We start from the raw sequence: 22,129 nt of genomic DNA on the forward strand, positions 1-22,129 counted from the left end.
AAAGTCGACTGGAAGCTCAGTTGGGGTTAGATAAACTCCAGAAGAGATCCCTCCCCATTGGTGGATCAAAGTGGTTTGTGGGCACAGTGCATCCCAGGTGCAGGCAATAAGAGGAGATGCTGTCTGCAGAGAATTTAGAAACAGAATAAAGCTGAGTGAGAGAATAAGAGTCAGTCAGCTTTCTCCTTGTGTTTTGTTTTGTTTTCTTTTGTCTTGTTTTCTTTTATTTTTAGAGATGGAGTTTTGCTATTTTGGGCAGGTTCGTCTTGAACACCTGGCCTCAAGCGATCCTCCCACCTTGGCCTCCCAAAATGTTGGGATTACAGGCATGCACCATCGCGCCCAGCTGAGAGTTGGTCAGCTTTTAATCATCACCATGCCCCAGCAATTCTACCCACCCTGGTCACGGCTAGAATCTCCCTCCCTGGGGACCAATCCTCTGCCCCTCTACCCCTCCCCACACCACTGCCCCTTCCCAACCACGAGGGAGTCTGATGAACAACTCATTTTTGTTGGTTTCTTTACAGTGTTTTATTTTTCAAAATATACAATTTAAGTTTTTATTTCACAACCGTAGTTTTGTATATTTATTCCAAAATCTTTAAATAGCTCCGCAGCAAACAGTACAAATCACAAGGTCCGTCAAAATGCTTCTCTTTAGCCTTTACACTCGGCGAGTTTTTTAAGTTTCAAGTAGTAATGGTTTGTGGGTAAGAAAGGAACCAAAAACAGGAGGAAACAACATTTTTTACATAAGCTCAACACGTAGGATTAGAAAGGGCCGTCTGACCAGCTCCTTGGTCTGGGACCAGACTAAGAACATGTATCTGGTTTATAAATAAGACCGTCCTGGGAGCAGTGAGGGTTTTGGTTACAAGGAGGAAGGGGCAGGAACCTCATCTGCGGAGGCTGGGAGGCAGGGGGAGGTGAGGCACTGAGAGGTGGCTCCTTCTGGGAGGGCCCAAGTGGGGGCTGAGCGGGGTGGAGGCCAAGAATGGCCAGGGATGGGGTGGGGCTGCCACCGGTGGAGAAGCCTCCTCAGCCTCCCTTGGGGAGAAGGGCTGTGATTCTGGAGGCAGGGGAGGGATGGCGAGAAAAGCTGCCAGGTCCTAAAGCAAGCAGCTGGGACTCCTGCCAGCCACCCTGGGCCCAACGACGCAGGCAGCTGGCAGGGCCAGAGGGGCTGCCCCAGGGTCTGGGGTGGACTGTGGGAGGCATCACGCTGTCTCTTCTTGCGAGAGCTCTTTGTCCACCTCAGAGCCACCAAAGCCTCCCCAGAAGGGACAGCAGGGAGGACAGGGACCACAGGTCCCACAGACCCACTTCTGACTGTGAATGCGGAGCTGTGCCGTGCAGGCAGCTCCTAGGCAGCCCACGAGGCTAAGGCACAAGGGTGACACAGGTGGCCACGAGGGGTCAGTTTTCTTCATTTCCCCTTGCGGCTGCTACCTGTGGCCAGGTCCTGAAGCAGTCCTGTGGGCTGAGCTCTAGGCAGGGACGCTCCAGGAAGAAGTGGGTCACCAAGGGCCACCTGGCCACCAAGTGGATGTGACCCTCCTACCAGGGGTCAGGAGGGCGGTCCTGCCTCAGGGCCCCCTCAGCACCTTCCACTAGGCTGCAGGGCCGGACACAGCCCATCCTGCCTGGCCAAGCCAACCTTCTTAATGGGGTCTGGATGGCGGGTGGGGGTCGGGAAGGGGCCAGGGCCGGGCTGAGGGCAAGACGGAGGGGGTGGGAGTTGTCACTGCGTCTTCAGGTGGGGTTTCTCTGGAGTGAGGGTGTGGAAACAGTAATCCCACAATTTAGTGCTGATACCAAATCCTAGAGAGGGAGACAAACGGGGAGAAGATGAGGCATTGAAGGAGCAGGCGTGCGCTGGCTTGGGAAGGGTGCCAGGGTAGGGATAAGAGGTGGAGACAATGTCAATATCTGTCCCCTTGGCCTTCCCAACTCCCGAGGCCATCCTGGCAGAAGTCAAGGGTGGGGAACCTGTGTCTTTTATTGTCCCCAGCATGAAGCTGGAATAAACCCTAATTCCTTATCTGGCCTTCGTTTCTAGGCTACGTGGCCCCCTCCCACCCCCCACCTCCATCTCCTTCCCCTTCCTTGGGGCCCAAGTTCATTCCTGCCTCAGGGCTTTGCACCAGTCGCTCTTGGGACGCCAGATGCTGGTTTCTCTTCATTAGGGTCTTAGCTCTAATGGCACCTCTGCAATGACACCTGGACCATTTAATCTCTTTGCTGTCCAACTAGCCCTTAGCCACACATGGCTACTGAGCACTAGAAATGTGGCTAGAGCTCCAGAGAAATTGAATTTCTAACTTCATTTAATTCTGATGAATTAACATGTCAATGTAAAAACTGATGCTTGATTCAGTTACTGGAATTTTTTTTTTTTTTTTTTTTTTTGAGATGGAGTTTCATTCTTGTTGCTCAGGCTGGAGTGCACTGGTGTGATCTTGGCTTACTGCAAGCTCCGCCTCCTGGGTCCAAGAGATTCTCCTTCCTCAGCCTCCTGAGTAGCTGGGATTACAGGCGCGCACCACCATATCCAGCTAATTTTTTGTGTTTTTAGTAGAGAGGGGGTTTCAACATGTTGGCCAGGCTGGTCTTGAACTCCTGACCTCAGGTGATCTGCCCGTCTCGGCCTCCTCAAGTGTGTTACCGGAAAATGTTTAAGCATGTTTGGAGCAACTTACCTATGTGAACTACTGTTTGCAAATTTTATAAAATCTAGATATGGATCTAGTATTTCTAATGAAACTTTAGTATCTGAATTGAGATGTGCTGTAAGTACAAAATACACCTTAGATTTCAAAGACTTAGTATAAGAGTTGCTAATTATTTTTTTTTAAAGAGACTTTACAAAAAGGGTCTCACTCTGTCACCCAGGCTGGGGTGCAGTGGCATGATCATAGCTCATTGCTGCCTCAAACTCCTGGGCTCAAATGATCCTCTTGCCTCAGCCTTCTAGGTAGCTGAGATTACAGGTGCATATCACCACACATGGATAATTAAAACTTTTTTATGTAGAGACAAGGTCTTGCTATGTTTCCCAGACTGGTCTGGAACTCCTGTCTTCAAGCAATCCCCTGCCTCCGCCTCCTATAGTGCTGGGATTATAGGCCTGAGCCACTGCGCTCAGCCATTAATGATTTTTTAATGTTGATTACATGTTGAAATAATAATTTGCTTATGTTAGGTTAAGTAAATGTTATTAAAATTCTTTTCATCTGTTTATTTTCATGTCTTAGTGTGGCCACTAGAAAATTTAAAATCACATATGTGGCCCACATAATATGTCAGTGGAAATCGCTGGACCCTCCCCCACCTATGTGATATTCCATCACCTTGCTTTATTTTCTTCTTCTTCTTCCTTTTTTTTTTTTAATAGACAGAGCCTTGCTCTGTCGCCCAGGCTGGAATGCAGTGGTGCAATCTTAGCTCACTGTAGCTTCTGCCTCCTGGATTCAAGCTATTCTCATGCCTCAGCCTTCCAAGTAGCTGAGATTATAGGTGGGCACAACCACACCCCGCTAATTTTTGTATTTCTAGTGGAGACAGGTTTCACCATGTTGGCCAGGCTGGTCCCAGACTCCTGACCTCAAGTGATCTACCTGCCTCGGCTTCCCAATCCCCTCGGCTGGGATTACAGGTGTGAGCCACCACACCCAGCCCCTTTATTTTCTTTATGGCATTTATCACAGTTTGAAATCTTTGCCATTTATTGATGTCCTTGCCTGTCTCTGCACAGCTGTCTGCACCAGGGAAGAGAGTAGAGGGAACCCTCTGTATATGCCCAGTACATGGAACAGTGCCTTGCCATTCCCAGGAGCTCGATGGTAGTTGGCAAATAAATCAGTGAACACACATAGGGGGCTGGGAAGCCCAGGCCCGTCCTCACCTGACTTCTGATGTGCAAAGTGGTGCTTGACGTGGTGGGCCTTCAGGCTGTACAGGTAGGAGCCCTTGTGCGGCGAGCCAAAGTGCAGGTAGTAATGGGTCATGTCGTAGAGGACGTAGCCCAGGAGGCCCCCCGCAAACACAGTGCCCCCCACTGCCTCGGGCAGGATGAGCTGCATGCACAAGTAGAAGACGCCGATCACCAGGGAGGCTGGCACAGGGGGGAAGACCAGGCGGGAGCCGTCGAAGGGTGCCTGCAGATGGAGAGGCTTGGGCATCAGGAGGCAGCCAGGGGCCCCGGCAGCTGGCCAAGCCCTGGCCACTCCCTGCAGAGGACAGGGGCACAGCGGCCCAGACATTCCACTGCGTAGGCTTGGCACCTTTGGTGGCTTTGGGGAGGGCGGGCCACCACGTCTGGAAGATCTGGAGAGACTGTCTTACTCCCCATTTGTGAGCCAGGAAGGGACCTGGCAGATTGCAGAGGAACATGGGATGGGCGGGATGGGCAGGATGGGCAGGATGGGTGGGGTGTGCTGGCGGCTCAGAGCCCATCTTATAGAGGCCACTGTGACTCTGGAATTTGTCAGGTGCTAGACAGGTATCCCATCCCTAAATGCCGTGCCCCTGGCTAGAGGGGCATTCTGGAGACAGGGCACCTAGACTGAGGCCTGATGTTGTCTGGGAGAGCAAGGTACTGAGGGCGGCTGAGGTTAATGCAGCCTCTGTGGTGGGATGACCCGGAAGTGTCACTAGAGGTGTCCTCCCCACCCCCATGTCCAAACAGGAGGCCTTTTTTGTTCCAAGGGGGTGTCGCCACAGTGAACCAGAGAACACCGCTTCACTGTGGCCCTCGAGCTTCAGAAGCCAAGGGCCTGGCATAGAGGTGAGATCTTAGCTATGGCTTGGTGAGGATTCTGAGAAGAGAATCCTGCAGCCTCTCTGGGCTGGAGGAGAGAGAGAGAAAGCAGGTGACAGTGACACAGTGAGATGCTGGTGTGGGCTTCCCTCCCTTCAGACCAGGAACAACAGGACCAGTGGTGTGCTGGAAAACCAGCTCTCAGGAAAAGGAGGAAGGGAGAGAGCTGGGGAATGAGGGAGGGGGAAATAAAGGGAGGGAGGGAGAGCCCTGATTGGTAGTGTTTGCTAATTCCTGCAGTGTAAAAACTGCCCTGGCGCTTTCAAGCGCCGAGGTGGCGTCACTGGAGCAGAAACAGGAAAGGATGTGCATGGGTGCTCTTGTGAGCTGGTATGGGCCAGATCCAGGTCACAGCTGGATCAGGATCCTTAGATGGATAGGTTTGGGGATCTGAGAACACGTTCCTGATTGGAGCCCACGTGGCTACAGGCCATACGGTCTCCTCGGGTCCTCATGGTGTGGCAGCAGGGGACTGGACAGACTGGGGTGGAAGTGTCTCAGAAGAGGGAGCCTGAGACAGCCCCTGGGGCCCCAGAATGGCCTGAGCAGGTCCCCAGAAGGTTCTGGTGTCCCCTGTGGATGGGAAAGATAGCGGACAGGGCAGTGGATCTGAAAAGGCTTCACAAACAGGGCAAGGGACACAGAAGCAGATGCAGTGAGCTCTGGAGAGCAGAGGCCAGGTGAGGCTGGAGGACGCAGGCCAGGCCTGGGCTGCGCTACCTCTGAGAGCATACCTGAGAGACAGGTTGGCCCAGGACTGGGCACCCACCCTGATACTGGCCCCTAGGAAAGCCCCCTAGGATGCAGATCAACTCTGGGGAGAGCCGGGAGGACCACAGCCAACCAACCTGAGAACTCTCCCAGGTGGCCGATCAAACCCTGAATCGGCTCATCGAGATGAACCGGATTAAGTTGCTGCTGGGAAACCAAGGTGAAACCCACGTTCAGTATCAGCAACATCAGGGTCTAAACTGGTGTCCCGAAAGTATCATATCTGCCATATTTTCTCTGATTTACGCCCAGCAGAGAACAGAGTGTGGAGACGGGCTGGGGAACAGCCTGGGACGGGCCAAGGACAGCACAATGCAGGGACAGAGAAGCAGTGGGGGGTACAGGGGACGTAGCTTCCTTTGGGCAGACCTATCTTCTCGGGCCAGCTTCTGGGACTGTCGTGGAGTCCTTGAAGGGCCTCAGGGGAAGGGTGATTGAGAGCACAGACTCTGGAATCCCCAGAATGGGGTACGACATCCTGGCTGTGCCAAGGGTGACCTGGGGCAAGTTCCTTAGTCCTCCTAGGCCTCAGTCTCCTGCTCTGTGGAACGGGGAGAACCAGGGGACTGTTTCCAGCACAAGCTCCAGGAGGGCAAGGCTTTTTGTTGTTTTGTTCAATGATGTCTAGAACAGTGTCTCGCACACAGGAGGCACTCACTGGGCATTTGCTGAATGAATGAACGAATGAATGAGTTGTTTTGAGGATTAAAGGTGATGCGTAAACAAGGGTGCAGAGGGCCTGGGGTCAGCTTGACGCTGCACACCCACGCTGTCCCCACCTGGCTTAGGTTCGGATGCCCAACCCAGTTGCCCCGTGAGTCACATCAAACGTCCTGTCCCTCCCAACCCACAGCCAGACTCCCAGGAGGCTCCGCAGCACCCGAAGCTGCCACTGGCTGCCGGGCCCTCTCGGGCTGCACATGCTAGGTCCGGGCTGGGACCCCGCCCCGCTCACCTTGTGGTGCTGGCCGTGCATGACGAAGTGCAGCATGATGAGGTAATAGCTGTCACTGGGGGGCTTCATGTGGAACAGGAAGCGGTGGATGAGGTACTCGATGAGGCTCCAGAGGAATGTCCCCAGCATGAAGAGCCCGGGGAACATGGACTTGGGCACTGCCACCGTGTACTCTGCAGGGTGGCAGGGAGAGCGAGGTGAGGACCGGTGCATAGCAGCCTGATAGCTCCAGGTGTCCCTGCCTCACCATCCCCATCAGCTCGGGAGCTGCTGCCCTCTGTTGGACAGCTACAGGGCCAGGCCACACTGCTGGGGTCCTTGAGTCAAAATGGGAAGGAGGCTGCAGGACTCTGGTCTGGGTCTGGGAAGTCCTTTACAGGAGTGATGGGCCACTGGCTGGAGGCCTGACATCCTCCTTACAGAGGCTGTGGGAGGAGTGGCTGTGGCTGGGGCTGGGCCTTTACCTGGAAGGCTGACCTTGCCCCAAGGACATTGGAGACGAGAAGGCGACACTCCTGAGCCAGGGCGTTGTTATTATTATCTTGAGACAAGGTATCTCTGTGTCGCCCAGGTTGGAAGACTGGAGTGCTGGAGTGCTGGAGGGCAGTGGTGTGATTACAGCTTACTGCAGCCTTCCCTTCCTGGGCTCAAGCGATCCTTCCACCTCAGCTTCTCAAGTAGCTGGGACCAAAGGCGCATGCCACCACACCCAGCTAATTTTTAATTTATTTTTTATTTTTATTTTTTTTGTAGAGACAAGATCTTGCTATGTTGCCCAGGCTGGTCTCAAACTCCCGGACTCAAGCAATTCTCTCGCCTTGGCCTCCCAAAGTGCTGAGATAACAGAAGGGAGCCACTGTGCCTGGCCTCCAGGGTGTTAATGATGGGAAGTGTGACCCACCAGGGACCATGGGGCAGGAAGGACAAGAAAAAACAAGCACCGAGATCTCAACAGACAAGACCTGAAATCATAGCACAGGAGGAAGATGTGAAAACACTGAAGATGATCAGCCTAGGTGGAGAGGAGAAGACTGGAGACGGGGCACCATCTTCAAGCACATGCTTCCCACCACCCTCCGGAGACAGCCTGCAGTCCTAGCGGCTTTCAGCTCTTTCCTCCACCTCATTCATTCTTTGACCTCATGGAGATTTCAGCTCTCATTCCTGTTTGCTCCATATTCATCCTCATCCTTTTTTTTCTTTTTTTTTTTTTTGTGAGATAGAGTCTTGCTCTGTTGCCTAGGCTGGAGTGCAGTGGTGTGATCTCAGCTCACTGCAACCTCCACCTCCCGGGTTCAAGTGATTCTCCTGCCTCAGCCTCCTGAGTAGCCGGGATTACAGGTGTGTGCCACCACACCTGGCTAATTTTTATATTTTTAGTAGAGATGGGGTTTCACCATATTATCCAGGCTGGTCATGAAATCCTGACCTCAAGTGATCTGCCCTCCTCAGCCTCCCAAAGAGCTGGGATTACAGATATGAGCCACCGTGCCCGGCCCATCCTCATCCTCTTATCTTTCTTTTCTCCACAAACCATAGCTTTGGCCATATCTTCTCTCTTCTTAACGGCTTTATCTAAATCTAATTCACATCCATATAATTCATCCAAATAAAATATATAATTCAGTGCTTTTTAGTATATTCCCAAAGTTGTTAAACCATCACCCCAGTCAATTTTACAACAGTTTTATCACTTCCCCCCAAGCCCCTGTACCCATTAGCAGCCACTCCCCATTTCTTCTCAGACCCTCCCAACCCTAGGAAGCTACAGGTCTACTTCCTCTTTGTTGGATTTGCCTATTCTGGACATTTCACATCAATTGGATCACATGACATATGGTCTTTTATGACCGGCTTCTCTTACCAAATATGTTCAACGTTCACCCATGTTGTAACATGTATTACAACTCTATTCCTTTTTAAGGCTGAATGATATTCAAACTTTATTCATCCATCCATCAGTTGAGGGACACCTGGGCTGTTTGTAGCTCTTGGCTATTGTGAATAGTGCTGCTATGCACATTCGTGTAGAGGTTTCAGTGTGAAAAGATGTTGTCCTTTCTCTTGGGTACAAGCCCAGGAGTGGTACTGTTGGTTCATATCATAACTCTATGTTTAACCTTTTGAGGAATAGCCAGACTGTTTTCCAAAGCTAGCCATTCTCTCTCTCTTTTTTTTTTGTGAGGCAGAGTTTCGCTCTTGTCACCCAGGCTGGAGTGCAATGGGACGATCTCGGCTCACTGCAGCCTCCACCTCCCGGATTCAAGTGATTCTCCTGCCTCAGCCTCCCGGGTAGCTGGGATTATAGGCGTGCGCCACCATGCCCAACTAATTTTTGTATTTTTAGTAGAGACAGAGTTTCAACATGTTGGTCAGGCTGGTCTTGAGCTCCTGACCTCAAATGATCCACCCACCTTGGCCTCCCAAAGGGCTGGGATTGCAGGTGTGAGCCATCATGCTTGGCCTAGCCATTCTCTTTTAACCCTTACTCCATCTCCCTCACCTGCACCCATGAACCCTCACCCCGGGGTCAGCGCAGGAACCTGCCTTTGTACCCCATACCCAAGCTGCTGAGCATGGAGACTCACACAGCTGTGGGTCTGGCACCTTTAACCTCTGCAAGACCCTAGACACAGCCTGATGGATGATCCCTGTGCATCTTCAAGTTCAGCTCCCTCCCCACTGCCCTTGAACACGCTCTACTCCCCTTTACCGCCTCTCCTTCCACCCAGCTTCCTACTTCACAGAGAAGAGAGGCCCTGGGGTTGGGGAGGAACTATCCCCTCCACATACTTCCCCCAACTTCCAAGCACACCACATTCTGCCAGTACCCTGGTGCATCCTCCTTGCTTCTCAGGGAAGAGGGGTGCACCGGCACGCGGGCGCTGGATGATCAGAGCAACAGTAACAGCAGATGTGTCCTGACCGATTCCTGTGTGCCAGGCACCGCCCAAGGGCCTTCCATGGATTACTTCCTATTTCATCTCACCACAGCCTTACAAGGGAAGCCCTGCATTGCCTGCATGATTGAGGACGTGGAGGCCCAAAGTCCATGACTTGCCAGGCTGCCCCTGCTCGGCAGTGCAAAGCCCTCAGCCGCCTCCTCCCACCCTCCCTCCCAAGGGACTCCTCTGGGCTCCTTCAGTCTCTCCTTTTCTCCTGGCTCTTCTGCTCATCTTTCTGAGCTAGGCAAGACTTTCCCATCATGGACTCAGCCCCTTCATCATCAAGGCTCCTAAAAAGCCAGGCTAGGCTGAACATGGGGGCTCATGCCTGTAATCCCAGCACTTTGAGAGGCTGAGGTGGGAGGATCGTTTGAGCCCAGAAGTTTGAGGCCAGCCTGGGCAACACAGTGAGACCCCGCCTCAACAAAAAGTAAAAAAATTAGCTGGGCATGGTGGCTCATGCCTATAGTCCCAGCTACTGAGGAGGCTGAGGCAGGGGGATCACTTGAGCCCAGCAGTTCAAGCCTGCAGTGAGCTGTGGTTGCACCATTGCACTCCAGCCTGGATGACAGAGCAAGACCCTGTCTCAAAAAGAAAAAAAGAAAAAAAACGTAGGTTGGACTCATGGCTCCACTTTGCCACTTCCCATTGGCTTGTCAAGTCCTTAAAAATCTGTCTTCTGGGCCGGATGCAGTGGCTCATGCCTGTAATTGCAGCACTTTGGGAGGCCGAGGTGGGCGGATCAGCTGAGGTCAGGAGTTCGAGACCAGCCTGACCAACATGGAGAAACTTCCGTCTCTAAAAATACAAAAATTAGCCGGGCATGGTGGTGCATGCCTGTAATCCCAGCTACCTGGGAGGCTGAGGCAGGAGAATCGCTTGAACCCGAGAGGCAGAGGTTTTGGTGAGCCAAGATCGTGCCATTGCACTCCAGCACGGGCAATAAGAGTGAAACTCCATCTCAAAAAAAAAAAAAAAAAAAAAAAAAATCTGTCTTCTGCCCCAAACTACCAGAACTTCAAAGGCTATTCATGATGTCTTTCTTGCCAAATCTAAGCATATTTTTTAGTCCACCTCTAAGCTGGCTGTGGCATATGACATTAGCTCTACTCTCTTCTTCAATCTGCAGCTGCCTAGGCATTTAACCTGAGGCTTATGAATATCCGAGGGTACTACGTTGGATTGCAGAGTGTCTGTGAACTTGCTAATATATCAAATTGTACACCTATGGGCATTTTTTCTCTGTACTGTGTCCACAGTTTCTCAAATTCTCAAAGGATCCGGGAGCAATAAGGTTGGAATCCATAGCTCCCCCTTCTGCCTGCCGCCACACTTGGCTTTTCTCCTCTTCCCTGGATCTCCCTGCTCAGGCTCCATCTTGGAAACTCTGCCCTTTGTCCCCAGGGTCCAAACCTGGACCCTCTGCCTCTCAGCTCAATCCCTTCCTCTCCCACATGCTGACGATCGAAGCTCTACACCAACTCCACCCTGGGTGGCCACGCCCTACTGGACAGCTCCATGTGGTTGTCCACAGTCCCCACCGTGAACACCTCCCAAATGAGGCCAACCGTCTTCCTCCTTCTTCCCGCCCACCTCCTCTTGGGTTTCCTTCCTGGGAGGCTGTGGTTACTGACATCCACATATTACCAAAGGAGTCAGGTTCAAGTGACCCCTCTCCCATGGAGTCTTAGCTGGGCTGGTCTGGTTGGTGAGAGACCCTGCTTCCAGAGAAACCCTGATACCTCTGGGGTCCGTAAGGTCATTCCGGTGAAGTGCAGAGAGCACAGGCATTGGATTTGCAGACCTGGATTCAAATCCTGGCTCAGCACCGCCTAGGTGTTACAGTTTCCTCAGGGAAACACCCTACCCATCTTGGAGGGGTGTAGTTAGGATGGAGGTAACAGAGTATCTGATTATATGATGAGTATATACGTTGTATTATATAATAATATTAATATTATATTTTCTTTTTTTGAGACGGAATCTCACTCTGTCACCCAGGCTAGAGTGCAGTGGCATGATCCTGGCTCACTGCAACCTCTGCCCTCCTGGGTTCAAACGATTCTCCTGCCTCAGCCTTCCAAGTAGCTGAGATTACAGGCACACACCATCATGCCTGGCTAATTTTTATATTTTTAGTAGAGACTGGGTTTCACCATGTTGGCCAGGCTGGTCTCAAACTCCTGACCTCAGGTGATCCACCCGCCTCGGCCTCCCAAAGTGCTGGGATTACAGGCATGAGCCACCGTGCCTGGCCTTAGCTCTCTGTTGGTAAGGAAAGGACTGGACATACGGGAGCACTCTCCGGCGCAGACTAAGGTCCTGGCCTCTGCCGGGCCCCGCACACCACCCCACCGGAAGCCTGCCTCCCCTCCTCTCAGGGATGCCACTCGCTCTAACGTGCTCTCAGAAGCTGCTCTGGAGCCATCCTGAGTATGCAGCGCCGCCCCCTTTCCCCCATCCCCTCAGCTTTTGAAAGCATTTTCATGTGCGCATCTAGGAATGTCAGCCTTGAACTGGTGTCTGCGTTCAGCCACTGCTTCTTGGCACCCTGACTCTTCTGTATTGATTCCAGTGCGTCCTTTGTCCAGCAGCTGCACTAGGATCCCGCCGAGTCTCCCCTTGCCTTGCTTTGTGGGCTCTTATTTTCTCTGCCTGTGGCTTGTGCCTTGCATGACAAGCTGGGGGCTGAGGGAGGCACGTGGAGACGTATCTCTCATGCCCCCATCACTGGCATCATGGTCACAGGCTTACTAACCCTCTACACTGGACCTTTATAAGACAGGCACATTTTAGCTCTCTGCCGAGGCCGTGTGGCTGATAGAGCCCTCAAATCATCCTCCCTGCCATGCAGGAAAGTCCTCTCCTATAGGTCAAGCCTCTGCCCGCCCCCTCACCCCAGCATCACCCCTGTCTGCCCATCCGGCCGGAGCTGGTACTGAGTGGCATCTCTGGAGGAATCTGGCAGAGGGACCTGGGCCAAAGCTTCAGCATCCCCTTCCCCCTCCGGCTGCCAGCCCTGGCGGCCCTGCCACTGTTTGCGATTGTTAGGGCAGCGCCGGGCGGACAGTGGGTGATTCAGCGAGCAGGCCTTCTGAGCAACAAGCCCCGTGCTGTGCCTGAGCTATTCAGCGTGGGCAGAACAGGGCAACCATGGCTCGAGGGATGCCTGCAGTAACCCTCGGTGACCGGGAGGAGCTCTGGGCTGGATTTGGGGGAACTTCCTGCAGCTCGCTCACCCGACTCATCCTGGGTCAGGTGGATAAATGAAGTTCCTGATGCCGTGACCATGGCCCCTCTCATCTCAACCATTCAGGCACTTGACTTGCGGAGTGCAGGGAAAAGAGCTTCCCCTGGCAGAGTGAGGGCAGCTCAGGAAGCTCAGAGCCAGGACAGACAGACCACAGGGCAGGTGGCATGTACCTGGAGGCCCAAAGTAGGCAAGATGCTTGCGGGGCTGGCTGTCCCAGCGGCTATACTTAAACCCGCAGTCATCCTAAACCCCAGTCTCATAGGCTCTTTAGACACTGCCCCATATCAGCCTGTCTTTTCATCCTCTGCCCCCCAGCTAGAAGCTGGGGCACACCTGGTATCCACATCCTAGCCACATGCCTTTCAGCTACTCCCTTGATATCTCTGAGGCTCCATTTCCTCAGCTCTAAAAGGGGATAATGACAGGACCCTTCTTATGGGGCTGCTGGGAGGGGTAAATGAGGCGGTCCTGGGAGAACACGTGGCCCCGCACATGGCAAGTGTCCCATAGAGGTTAGTGGGCCATTACTCCCAGTCTGGGGGTCTGCTGCCTGAGCCTTTGCCTTGGACACACTCTAGGACACTCCCAGATCTTTCTCTCCCAAGTTCTCTGCTAATCTGTGCTGGGTTCATAGGCCAGTCCGAGTCTAGCTCTCAGCTGTGTCACCCGATGAAGTGATTTCATTTAGTTTCTTAGCAAAGAATCCCAGATCATGTGTCTTTTGGTGTGACACTCAATGAGAGGCACTCAATCTCTCTCTCTCTCTTTTTTTATTGCTATGCCACCCGATGATTCCATTTAGTTTCTGCTGATGTGTTGTTGGGTTTTGTATCCATTTGGGGGGTAGATGGGAGTCAGACAAAATTCTTCTTTGGAAGACTATTTCTACAGAGAGGCTTCACCAAAAATGTCTGTGATGTAGTTTGGGGTTCTGTGCTCTCAGAAACTCTGGGCCAGGGAAAGCACTGAGGTCTCCTCCCTCTAGGATCCTCAGGGCAAGTCAGGAAAGAAACTGGCATTACCTGTTGTAAATGACGTGAAGAGTCGGACGTTGCCCTGGGCAAAGGTTCGGTAGTAGGACCAGCTGAGATACAGCACCAGGGGCACCCAGATGATGGGGACACTGTACCTGCAGGAAGGCCATCAGGGTGAGAGAGATACATGCACAGGAGCTTGACAGAGTACAGCTTTCTTTTTTTTTTGAGACGGAGTTTCACTCTTGTTGCCAGGCTGGAGTGCAATGGCGTGATTTCGGCTCACTGCAACCTCTGCCTCTGGGGTTCAAGTGACTCTTCTGCCTCAGCCTCCCAAGTAGCTGGGATTACAGGCATGCGCCACCACACCCAGCTAATTTTGTATTTTTAGTAGAGATGGGGTTTCACCATGTTGTCAGGCTGGTCTTGAACTCCTGACCTCAGGTGATCCACCCACCTTGGCCTCTCAAAGTGCTGGGATTACAGGCGTGAGCCACCATGCCCAGCAGGGTCCAGCTTTCTTGGAGACAGATAACTCAACTGGATGGGGGACAAGATGACACCAAAGCATATGCAGAACGCCTATGGAGACCTGGGGTCAAAGGGACACTGGTACAGGGAGTGGGGAAGAGAAAAGAGGAGAGAGGCTGTGAGTCCATCTGCCTCCTGTCTCTGAGATGAGTTATTGGCAGAAAAGAACTGTGTCCCCAGGGCTACTGACTCTATGCAACTGGACAGATGCTGACCTCTTGTGGCAGAGGAGCTAATTGCAGGCAAAATTGTTCCCATGTGCATCGTGGGCAAGAAACTCCCCATAAGAGTCTGGAATAGACCAGAGGTGGCATTCAATGTAGTTTCTGGCTACATGCTCGGTTGTGACCCACCCAGTGGACAAAACCATGCATAGGGATGAATTATTCCCATGGCATGTTCCTCCCTCCCTGACAGCTTTACAGCATAGACCTGGGCTCTGGGGAGGGACTCAATTGCCCCCTCTCTTTCCATATCTGATTGGCACCGTCAGAAGAGAGGGACAGCCTGCCACAGGCTCAGGGAAGAGCTCACCAGACAGTCTTAGAGAGGCCCTCAATGAGGTCTGAGTGGAAGAGGCGGATGGGCCTGGTCACCGGCTGGTGAACCCACTCATCGTACTTCTCTCCCAAGTGGCCCACCTGCCACAGGAGAGGCTTTCGCCAGTCCACCAGGTCCTGCAAGAGATGAAGCCAAGTGGACATTTGATATTCACGTCTTCCCATATTCGTTCTCCCATTTCCTCGTTACAGCATCCCAATCCCCCGCTCCTACCTCAGCTCCTGTGATCTGTGTGGGGCCACCCACCCTCCTGCTTCAGTGATCAAGAACTGACCAAGCTGCTCATCCCAGCCCCCAGCCACAGCAATAGGATCTGGTAAAGGTTTGCAGCCTAAGCTGGTGTGATGAGCCATCAGATGATCCCTCTTTCTGTTGGAGGTGCTAAATCGGCAGGGCATGAGCCTGGATTTACTAGCAGAGCCTGCCTGAAGATGCCACCAGCACAGAAGATGGCCAAACCAAGAGCTAGAGAGACAGAATCTCAGTGATGATATCTGAGCATCCAGATTCAGCCACATCTGAAGTTTAAAGTCTTGCTCAGGACTCTTGAGGTACAGGAGGTAATACATTTTGTATCAGGAATGAAGTGGGCTCTTTTCCCCAGGCTTCTTGGTGTTGGCCTGGGTAATTAATTCATTCAATCATTTATTCAGCAATTTATTTTATATATATATATTTATTTCTATGCTAGATGCTGGGAAGAATCAACAGGAATGAAAGAGGCCAACCTTGTTTCATGTAGCTTAGTGCTTACAGTTAGACTCGGAAGTCAGGCCTGGGTACAAATCCATTTGCCATTTACTGTGTGACTTCTGGAAAATTACTTAACCTCTCTGAGCCTCAGTTTCCCCAGCTATAAAATGGAAGTAATTGTTGGTTGCAGTAGCTCATGCCTGTAAACCCTGCATTTTGGGAGGCTGAGGCAGGATAACTGCTTGGGGCCAGTAGTTTGAGACCAGCCTGGGCAATAGTTCAAGACTCCGTCTCTTCAAAAATAAAAAAATAATAACGGTACCTGCATTAAGTGCTCAATGAGATGTGGCATGCCAAGCAGGATAGTTTAGTGGAGATACAAAGCAGGCTGAGATCCAGAGGCAGAATGGCTGGTACAAATGCCCGGGTCACGGTAGGCGAGGAGGGCTTTGCAGAGGATCTGGGTTTTGGTTTGGAGTTCATCAACATGGGGGATTTGACAAGGGGGAGAGAGGAAGGGATGACAGGGAGTGTGGGCACAGATGTAAAGTTGAATGTGGTTGTGGCCTTTCTGGCACCTTAACAGTGCTCTGTGGGCAGCAGGAGGAAAGCTGCTGAAGGCTTAGATGATAGAACACCCTGTACCACATCCAGGAGTTGCTTATTCTCCAGGCCTGTTGTCTCCAAGGCAAGGATGTACGTGTACTCCATCGGTACTCACAGGCTAATCCCCAGAGGCAGGGAGAAAATATTAACGACCCTATTTCTATTGCTATTATTTCTATTTATTTGTGTTTGTAATATATTTATCTCTCTTTTTCTTTTTTTTTTTTTTGAGACAGAGTCTCGTTCTGTCGCCAGGCTGGAGTGCAGTGGCATGATCTCAGCTCACTGCAACCTCCGCCTCCTGGGTTCAAGTGATTCTCCTGCCTCAGCCTCCTGAGTAGCTGGGACTACAGGCACGCACCACCACGCCCAGCTGATTTTTGTATTTTTAGTAGAGACGGGGTTTCATCATGTTGGCCAGGATGGTCTCGATTTTTTTTTTTGAGACAGAGTCTTGCTCTGTCACCAGGCTGGAGTGCAGTGGCACGATCTCAGCTCACTGCAACCTCCGCCTCCCGGGTTCAAGTGATTCCCCTGCCTCAGCCTCCCAAGTAGCTAGGATTACAGGCACGTGCCACCTCGCCCAGCTAATTTTTTGTATTTTAGTAGACACGGGGTTTCACCATGTTGGCTAAGATAGTCTCAATCTCCTGATCCTCGTGATCCGCCCGCCTCGGCCTCCCAAAGTGCTGGGATTACGGGCGTGAGCCACCACATCCGGCCTCTTATTTGTTTTATTAAGAGGTGGGTCTTGCTGTGTTGCTCAGGCTGGACTTGAACTCCTGGGCTCAAGCGATCCTCCTACCTCAGCCTCTTGGGTAGCTCAGACTACAGGAGCGTGCCACTACGCAGGCTTTATCTCACCTTTACACGGCATTTGAATGTTTTCTAATGCACAGACTGTGAGAGTACATTAACACATGCAAATACTTTAGAAATAATTTAAATGGACACATAATGGAGAGTGTGTGCAGAAAGTTTCACTCATAGGGATGCAAGCTCAGAAAAGTTTGCAGGTTTCAGCTCCAGGCAACTAGAAGCCCTTGAGGATTTCTGACAAGCCAGTGCTGGGTTAATCTGGACCGAATCCAGGAAAGAACAATGAACCTGGAGTCAGGGGAACACCATTAGAGCCTGGCTGTGCCTTTGACCAGCTGTGAGATCCTGGACGTGCATCTTTTCCTCCCGGAGCCCCTCAGTGCCCTCATCTGTGATGCTGGTGGGCCCCAATCTGCCACACACAATCGGAGTGAGGATGAGGGTGTCTCGGTGGATGCTCAGCCAATCTTCAGCACGGGGAGTCAGGCAGCCACTGCAGGTGGGAAGTAGGGGAACCACAGGCAGGGAGAGGAGGGGAGAGGAGCAAGGGCTGCACGTGGAAGAGCTTGCAAGCCTGGATGAAACAGCCATCAGTGATTCCAGAAACCTCCTTCCCCTGGCCCTGGCTGCAATCTCATCCTTGTACAGGCCTCTCCACCAAAGCCTGCAGCCACAGCGGGTCTTCCAGGAACTAGCCCTTACATGCCCCCAGCTCCCCTGGAGGTGGAGCTAGTCTCGCCCATCACAGCCTGGGAGCAGGGGTGTGGGGGTCCTGGGAGCAAGCAGGCAAGGCCACTGGGTTTCTCTCTGTGCCTGTGACCAGGGTGAAGGGCCCAAAGGAAGCTGTGGCTTCTGCCATGTGAACTTGGCAGGTCCCAGGTACTGGCTGCCTTCCTGTGGCAGGGGTGGGGGTTGGGGGGTTCACTTCCTGCTTCTCAGGCTGGAAGATGATCCAAGTCAGCCTGGAGCTATCCCGCCCTGGCACTAACTAAATCAAGCAATCATCCAAACTCCACCTAGTTGCTGCTCCCTTCCTTACCCCAGTCTCCTTGACCTCAGCCCTTGAGTCTAGCAGCAAGTGGAGTCATTGGAAGTGTGCTGCCTCATTCCCTCCAGTCCTCTGCCCTAGGTCTGTAAACACACACACACACACCCTGCACCACCACAACCGCTACCACCACCATCAGGAAAAAGAACTGGAGGAACCAGCTGGTGGCCTGTGTTTACACCTTATCTTGCGGCAGTCTGCAGAGCCCCACCTTAGAAGAAGTTGGGCCAGGGTCAAGGCGAGAATGCAAGGCTTTGTCCCAGCTGCAGTAGCACTCAGAGCTAATCCCCATGGAGCCCTGGTTATGTGTCAAGCATGGTTCTAAACACCTGACACAGGTTCAGTCACTTGATCCTCGCCATACCCCTAACTAGGCGGGTATTCTAACTATTGTCATTTTGCAGTTGGGGAAACCGAGGCTGAGTAATCTGCCCAAGGTTGCCCAGTTATGTCTCCTTGATGAGTTGGCCCCTTTACCACTGGGAAAGAGCCATCTTGGGCCCTGGAAATACTCCTTCTCCCGAAGTCCGCTTGGGTATTAATAGAATCACACTGGTTTCCTGAAGCTTGCTGTGCGCAGGATCCCTGTTTTCCCATACTTTTACTTTCAACCTGTGTATGTCTTTACATTTAAGGTGCATCTCTTGCAGACAGAATATAGTTGGGTCTTCCTTTTTAATCTAGTCAGACAATCTCTGCCTTTTTTTTTTTTTTTTTTTTTTTGAGAAGGAGTTTCACTCTTTTTGCCATCTCGGCTCATCGTAACCTCCGTCTCCTGGGTTCAAGCGATTCTCGCTGCCTCAGCCTCCTGAGTAGCTGGGATTATAGGTGCCCACCACCACGTCTGGCTTTTTTTTTTTTTTTTTTTTTTGTATTTTTAGTAGAGATGGGATTTCACCATGTTGGCCACGATGGTCTTGAACTCCTGACCTCAGGTGATTCTACCCGCCTCCACCTCCCAATGCGCTGGGATTACAGGCATGAGCCACCACACCCGGCCATCTCTGCCTTTTAATTGAAGCATTAAATCTATTTACATTTAATGTTGGAGTAGGTCTCCTCTGGTTTTCTTTTCTCATTCTTTCCTTCTTTTTTTGAGACAGGGCTTGCTCTGTCACCCAAGTGGGAGTGCAGTGGCCCAATCTTGGCTCACTACAGCCTTGACCTCTGGAGATCAAATAATCCTCCCGCCTCAGCCTTCTGAGTAGCTAGGACTACAGATGGGCGCCACCACACCTGGCTGCTATTTTCTATTTGTCTCCTCTGTTCTTCCTTTGTCTTGTTTGTATGAAATATTTAACAATATTCCATACAATCTCCTCTATTGACTTTTTAGCTATGCTTTTGGTATTTTCCTTGCAGTTGTTGCTGTAAAGATAATAATACACATCTGTAGCTTACGACCATCTCTCTCAAATGAATCCCCTGGTCCTTTCTTTTTCTTTTTGAGACGGGGACTTGCTCTGTTGCCCAAGTGAGAGTGCGGTGGCATGGCTGTGGCTCACTGCAGCACCAACCTCCTAAGCTCAAGCAATTCTCCCACCTCAGCTTCCCCAGTAGCTGGGACTATAGGCTCACGCCACCATGCCCAGCTAATTGTTTTTTGTTTGTTTGTTTGTTTTTAGAGACGAAGTATCACTATGTTGTGTAGGCTGGTCTCGAACTCCTGGGCTCAAGTGATCCTCCCGCCTCAGCCTCCCAAAGTGCTGGGCTTATGAGCATGAGCCACTGTGCCCGACCAGCGCCCCTGGTTTTTCTATCTCCCACTTTTGCATGTTACACATGACAGATACTGCTATCCTGTGATTCACTTGTGCACTTTACACAGACTGAGCGATCTTGAACTATGATCTTTTCCAGCTATAGCACAGGGATGTGGCCAGGGGGCCCCTCTCTCAGCCTAGCAGTGGTTCCGGCAAATTTTAATCTATTGATCCATTTTGTCCTTATTTTGTGAAGCAAGTAGAAAATGGCATAGGATTCTTTTTCTTTTTCTTTTTTTTTTAAGATTGAGTCTCACTCTGTCACCCAGGCTGGAGTGCAGTGGCGTGATCTCGGCTCACTGCAACCTCCGCTTCCCCGGTTGAAGTGATTCTCCTGCCTCAGCCTCCTGAGTAGCTGGGACTACAGGCATGCACCACCATGCCTGGCTAATTTTTTTGTATTATTAGTAGAGATGGGGTTTCACCATGTTGACCAGACTGGTCTTGAACTCCTGGCTTCAGGTGATCTTGCCTCGGCCTCCCAAAGTGCTGGGATTACAGGTGTGAACCACTGTCCCCAGCTGAAAATGGCATAGGATTCATACGTTGAATTCAGTTGAACCACAAGAAGAAATGTCTAGGTAAGCTATAAGCAGGGACTTCAGCCTAGATCTCACACCTGGATGTACAGGAAACAGAACAAAAGCACAGAACTGTCGTGGAAACCGGAGCTAGACCGTGGAAGACGTGTTTACAGGTGTGGTGGGAACAGAGCCCCAGCACAGGGGTCTGTCATTTGATGTCACTGGATTGACCTGATTTCAGTTACTCCCTGGGTAGACACGCAAGCACTGCCACCTGTACACATGGTGGACTTGTGCTTGAGAGTCACTCCCAAGCTGCCCCTTGCCTGTCTGGGGCCGTGGAGGGCCTCACACCCGAGCTCTGTATCTAGCCTACGCTGTGTCTCCACGAGGAAGCCCACCTGGGTGCCCAGGGAAGGTGCCCACTTCACTCTGGGGCTGAAGGACCACCCTGGAGGAATCCCAGGGAGGCCTCGCTCTCCCTTCTGTGAACACCCCCCTCAGTCATCAAAGGCCAACACCTATAGTTCTATGACTGGGGCCTCAGTCTCGCTATTCCAGGGGAAGCCCCATGAGCCTTCCAGATAAGCACAGAAATTCAGGCCCGCCGACCCCCGACCCAATTTATAGATGAGGATATTGAGGCCTGAGAGGTCAAGCGGCTCTTGAGATAGGATTGGTTGGGCCTGAAGTTGAAGCCTCCCTCCCCCTTCCCCCAGCTTGTAGCAGCCTCCACACAGTTTCCCAAGAGCTGGGACTGGCACCCTGTGCACTTGACCTTGATTTAGGTGGTACATGCACTGATAGGGTGTCCTTTCTTAATCATCTTCCAGTCGTGAGCACTGAAGGAGAAAGGCTCAGCTGGGTGCTGAGAGGTTCCAGGCCTCTCACTTGCTGGTCGTTTCCAACATGGCAGTTGGCGGGACCTGGTTTTGAGAAGGGAGGACAGCAGACGATGACGGCTTGGGATCCAATGAGATGGGAAGTGATGCAAGACACATTTCACTTCCTGCTCTACCTGACCAAACAATTGCCTTAGCTCATTGCCGTGGGGGTGGGCAGTGCTGCTGACACTGAGCAGCTGCCCCGTCCCCCGCCTGCCCCCGCTCACCACATTTGCCACCTTGGGGAGCAGATTCTGGACACATCATTCCCCAGGAAAGCGTCATATGCCACCTGGCCCTGTGTTGCCTGGGAGGAGGGGTCCTGGGGAGGCAGAGGAGGAAAGCAGGGAAGGCCCCCTTCTACCTGGGCACCATGCCCTTCCATCCACCCTCTTCTACCTGACCGAAGACCCCTCTCCTACTCCCACCACATTAGTGGGTCTCTTCCTTCCAGCTCGTTCCTGGTCCTGGCCCCATTTACTTCATATGTCCCAAGGCTCGGGGGACAGAGGGAAGGCATGGGTCTGCGGGCTATGTACGTGGCTGGGGTGGGGGAGAAGGGGAGATCAGGCCACACTGATGATGCCTCCACTTCCCAGGCATCTGGGGGCTCCCACGGCTCCCCCTACAGTAACAAGTCCCCTTTTACAGCAGTGGAACCCGATGCTAGACAGGCATGTCCAGCACTCAGGGCTGTCCAGAGGAGGCTGGCTTGCATGGGCGACAGCACGATTATGCCCGAAACTGCTCTGGAATGAGCAGCTCATTGGGGTGGAGGGATTTTTTGGTGATTCAAAGACCCAACCAACGGGCCGGGGCCCAGGAAGCAGATGCAAGGGGGAGTGGATTCGGCCAAAGCACCTTGTGCCGACTGCGTGGGGTCCATGCCCCTCCCCCAGCCTGCTCGGTCCCTGCCTTAGAGAGAAGGGGAGGGCTTCTTCCAGGCTATGCCAGGAATGCGGCCCACAGCAGCACGGCAGGGG

General features: G+C 52.2%; 1 protein-coding gene across 2 annotated transcripts in view; it reads right to left on the bottom strand.

Annotated features, from left to right (window-relative positions):
- Window positions 1–515: 515 nt before the first annotated feature.
- Window positions 516–22,129, bottom strand: part of FA2H (fatty acid 2-hydroxylase) — a 61,827-nt gene continuing 40,213 nt past the window's right edge. The window contains exons 3-7 of one of the 2 annotated variants that reach the window (XM_016930168.3): window positions 14,783–14,925; window positions 13,766–13,872; window positions 6,546–6,718; window positions 3,905–4,157; window positions 516–1,821 (exon numbers count right to left, since the gene is read on the bottom strand). In XM_016930168.3, the coding sequence (XP_016785657.1) occupies window positions 1,742–1,821; window positions 3,905–4,157; window positions 6,546–6,718; window positions 13,766–13,872; window positions 14,783–14,925 (756 nt within the window). In that variant the 3' untranslated portion in view covers window positions 516–1,741. The remainder of the gene's footprint in view (window positions 1,822–3,904; window positions 4,158–6,545; window positions 6,719–13,765; window positions 13,873–14,782; window positions 14,926–22,129) is intronic. The other variant, XM_016930169.4, reaches the window with a different exon arrangement.

Source organism: Pan troglodytes, chromosome 18 (genome assembly GCF_028858775.2).
Source record: "Pan troglodytes isolate AG18354 chromosome 18, NHGRI_mPanTro3-v2.0_pri, whole genome shotgun sequence".
In the NCBI taxonomy this organism is placed as follows: domain Eukaryota; kingdom Metazoa; phylum Chordata; class Mammalia; order Primates; family Hominidae; genus Pan; species Pan troglodytes.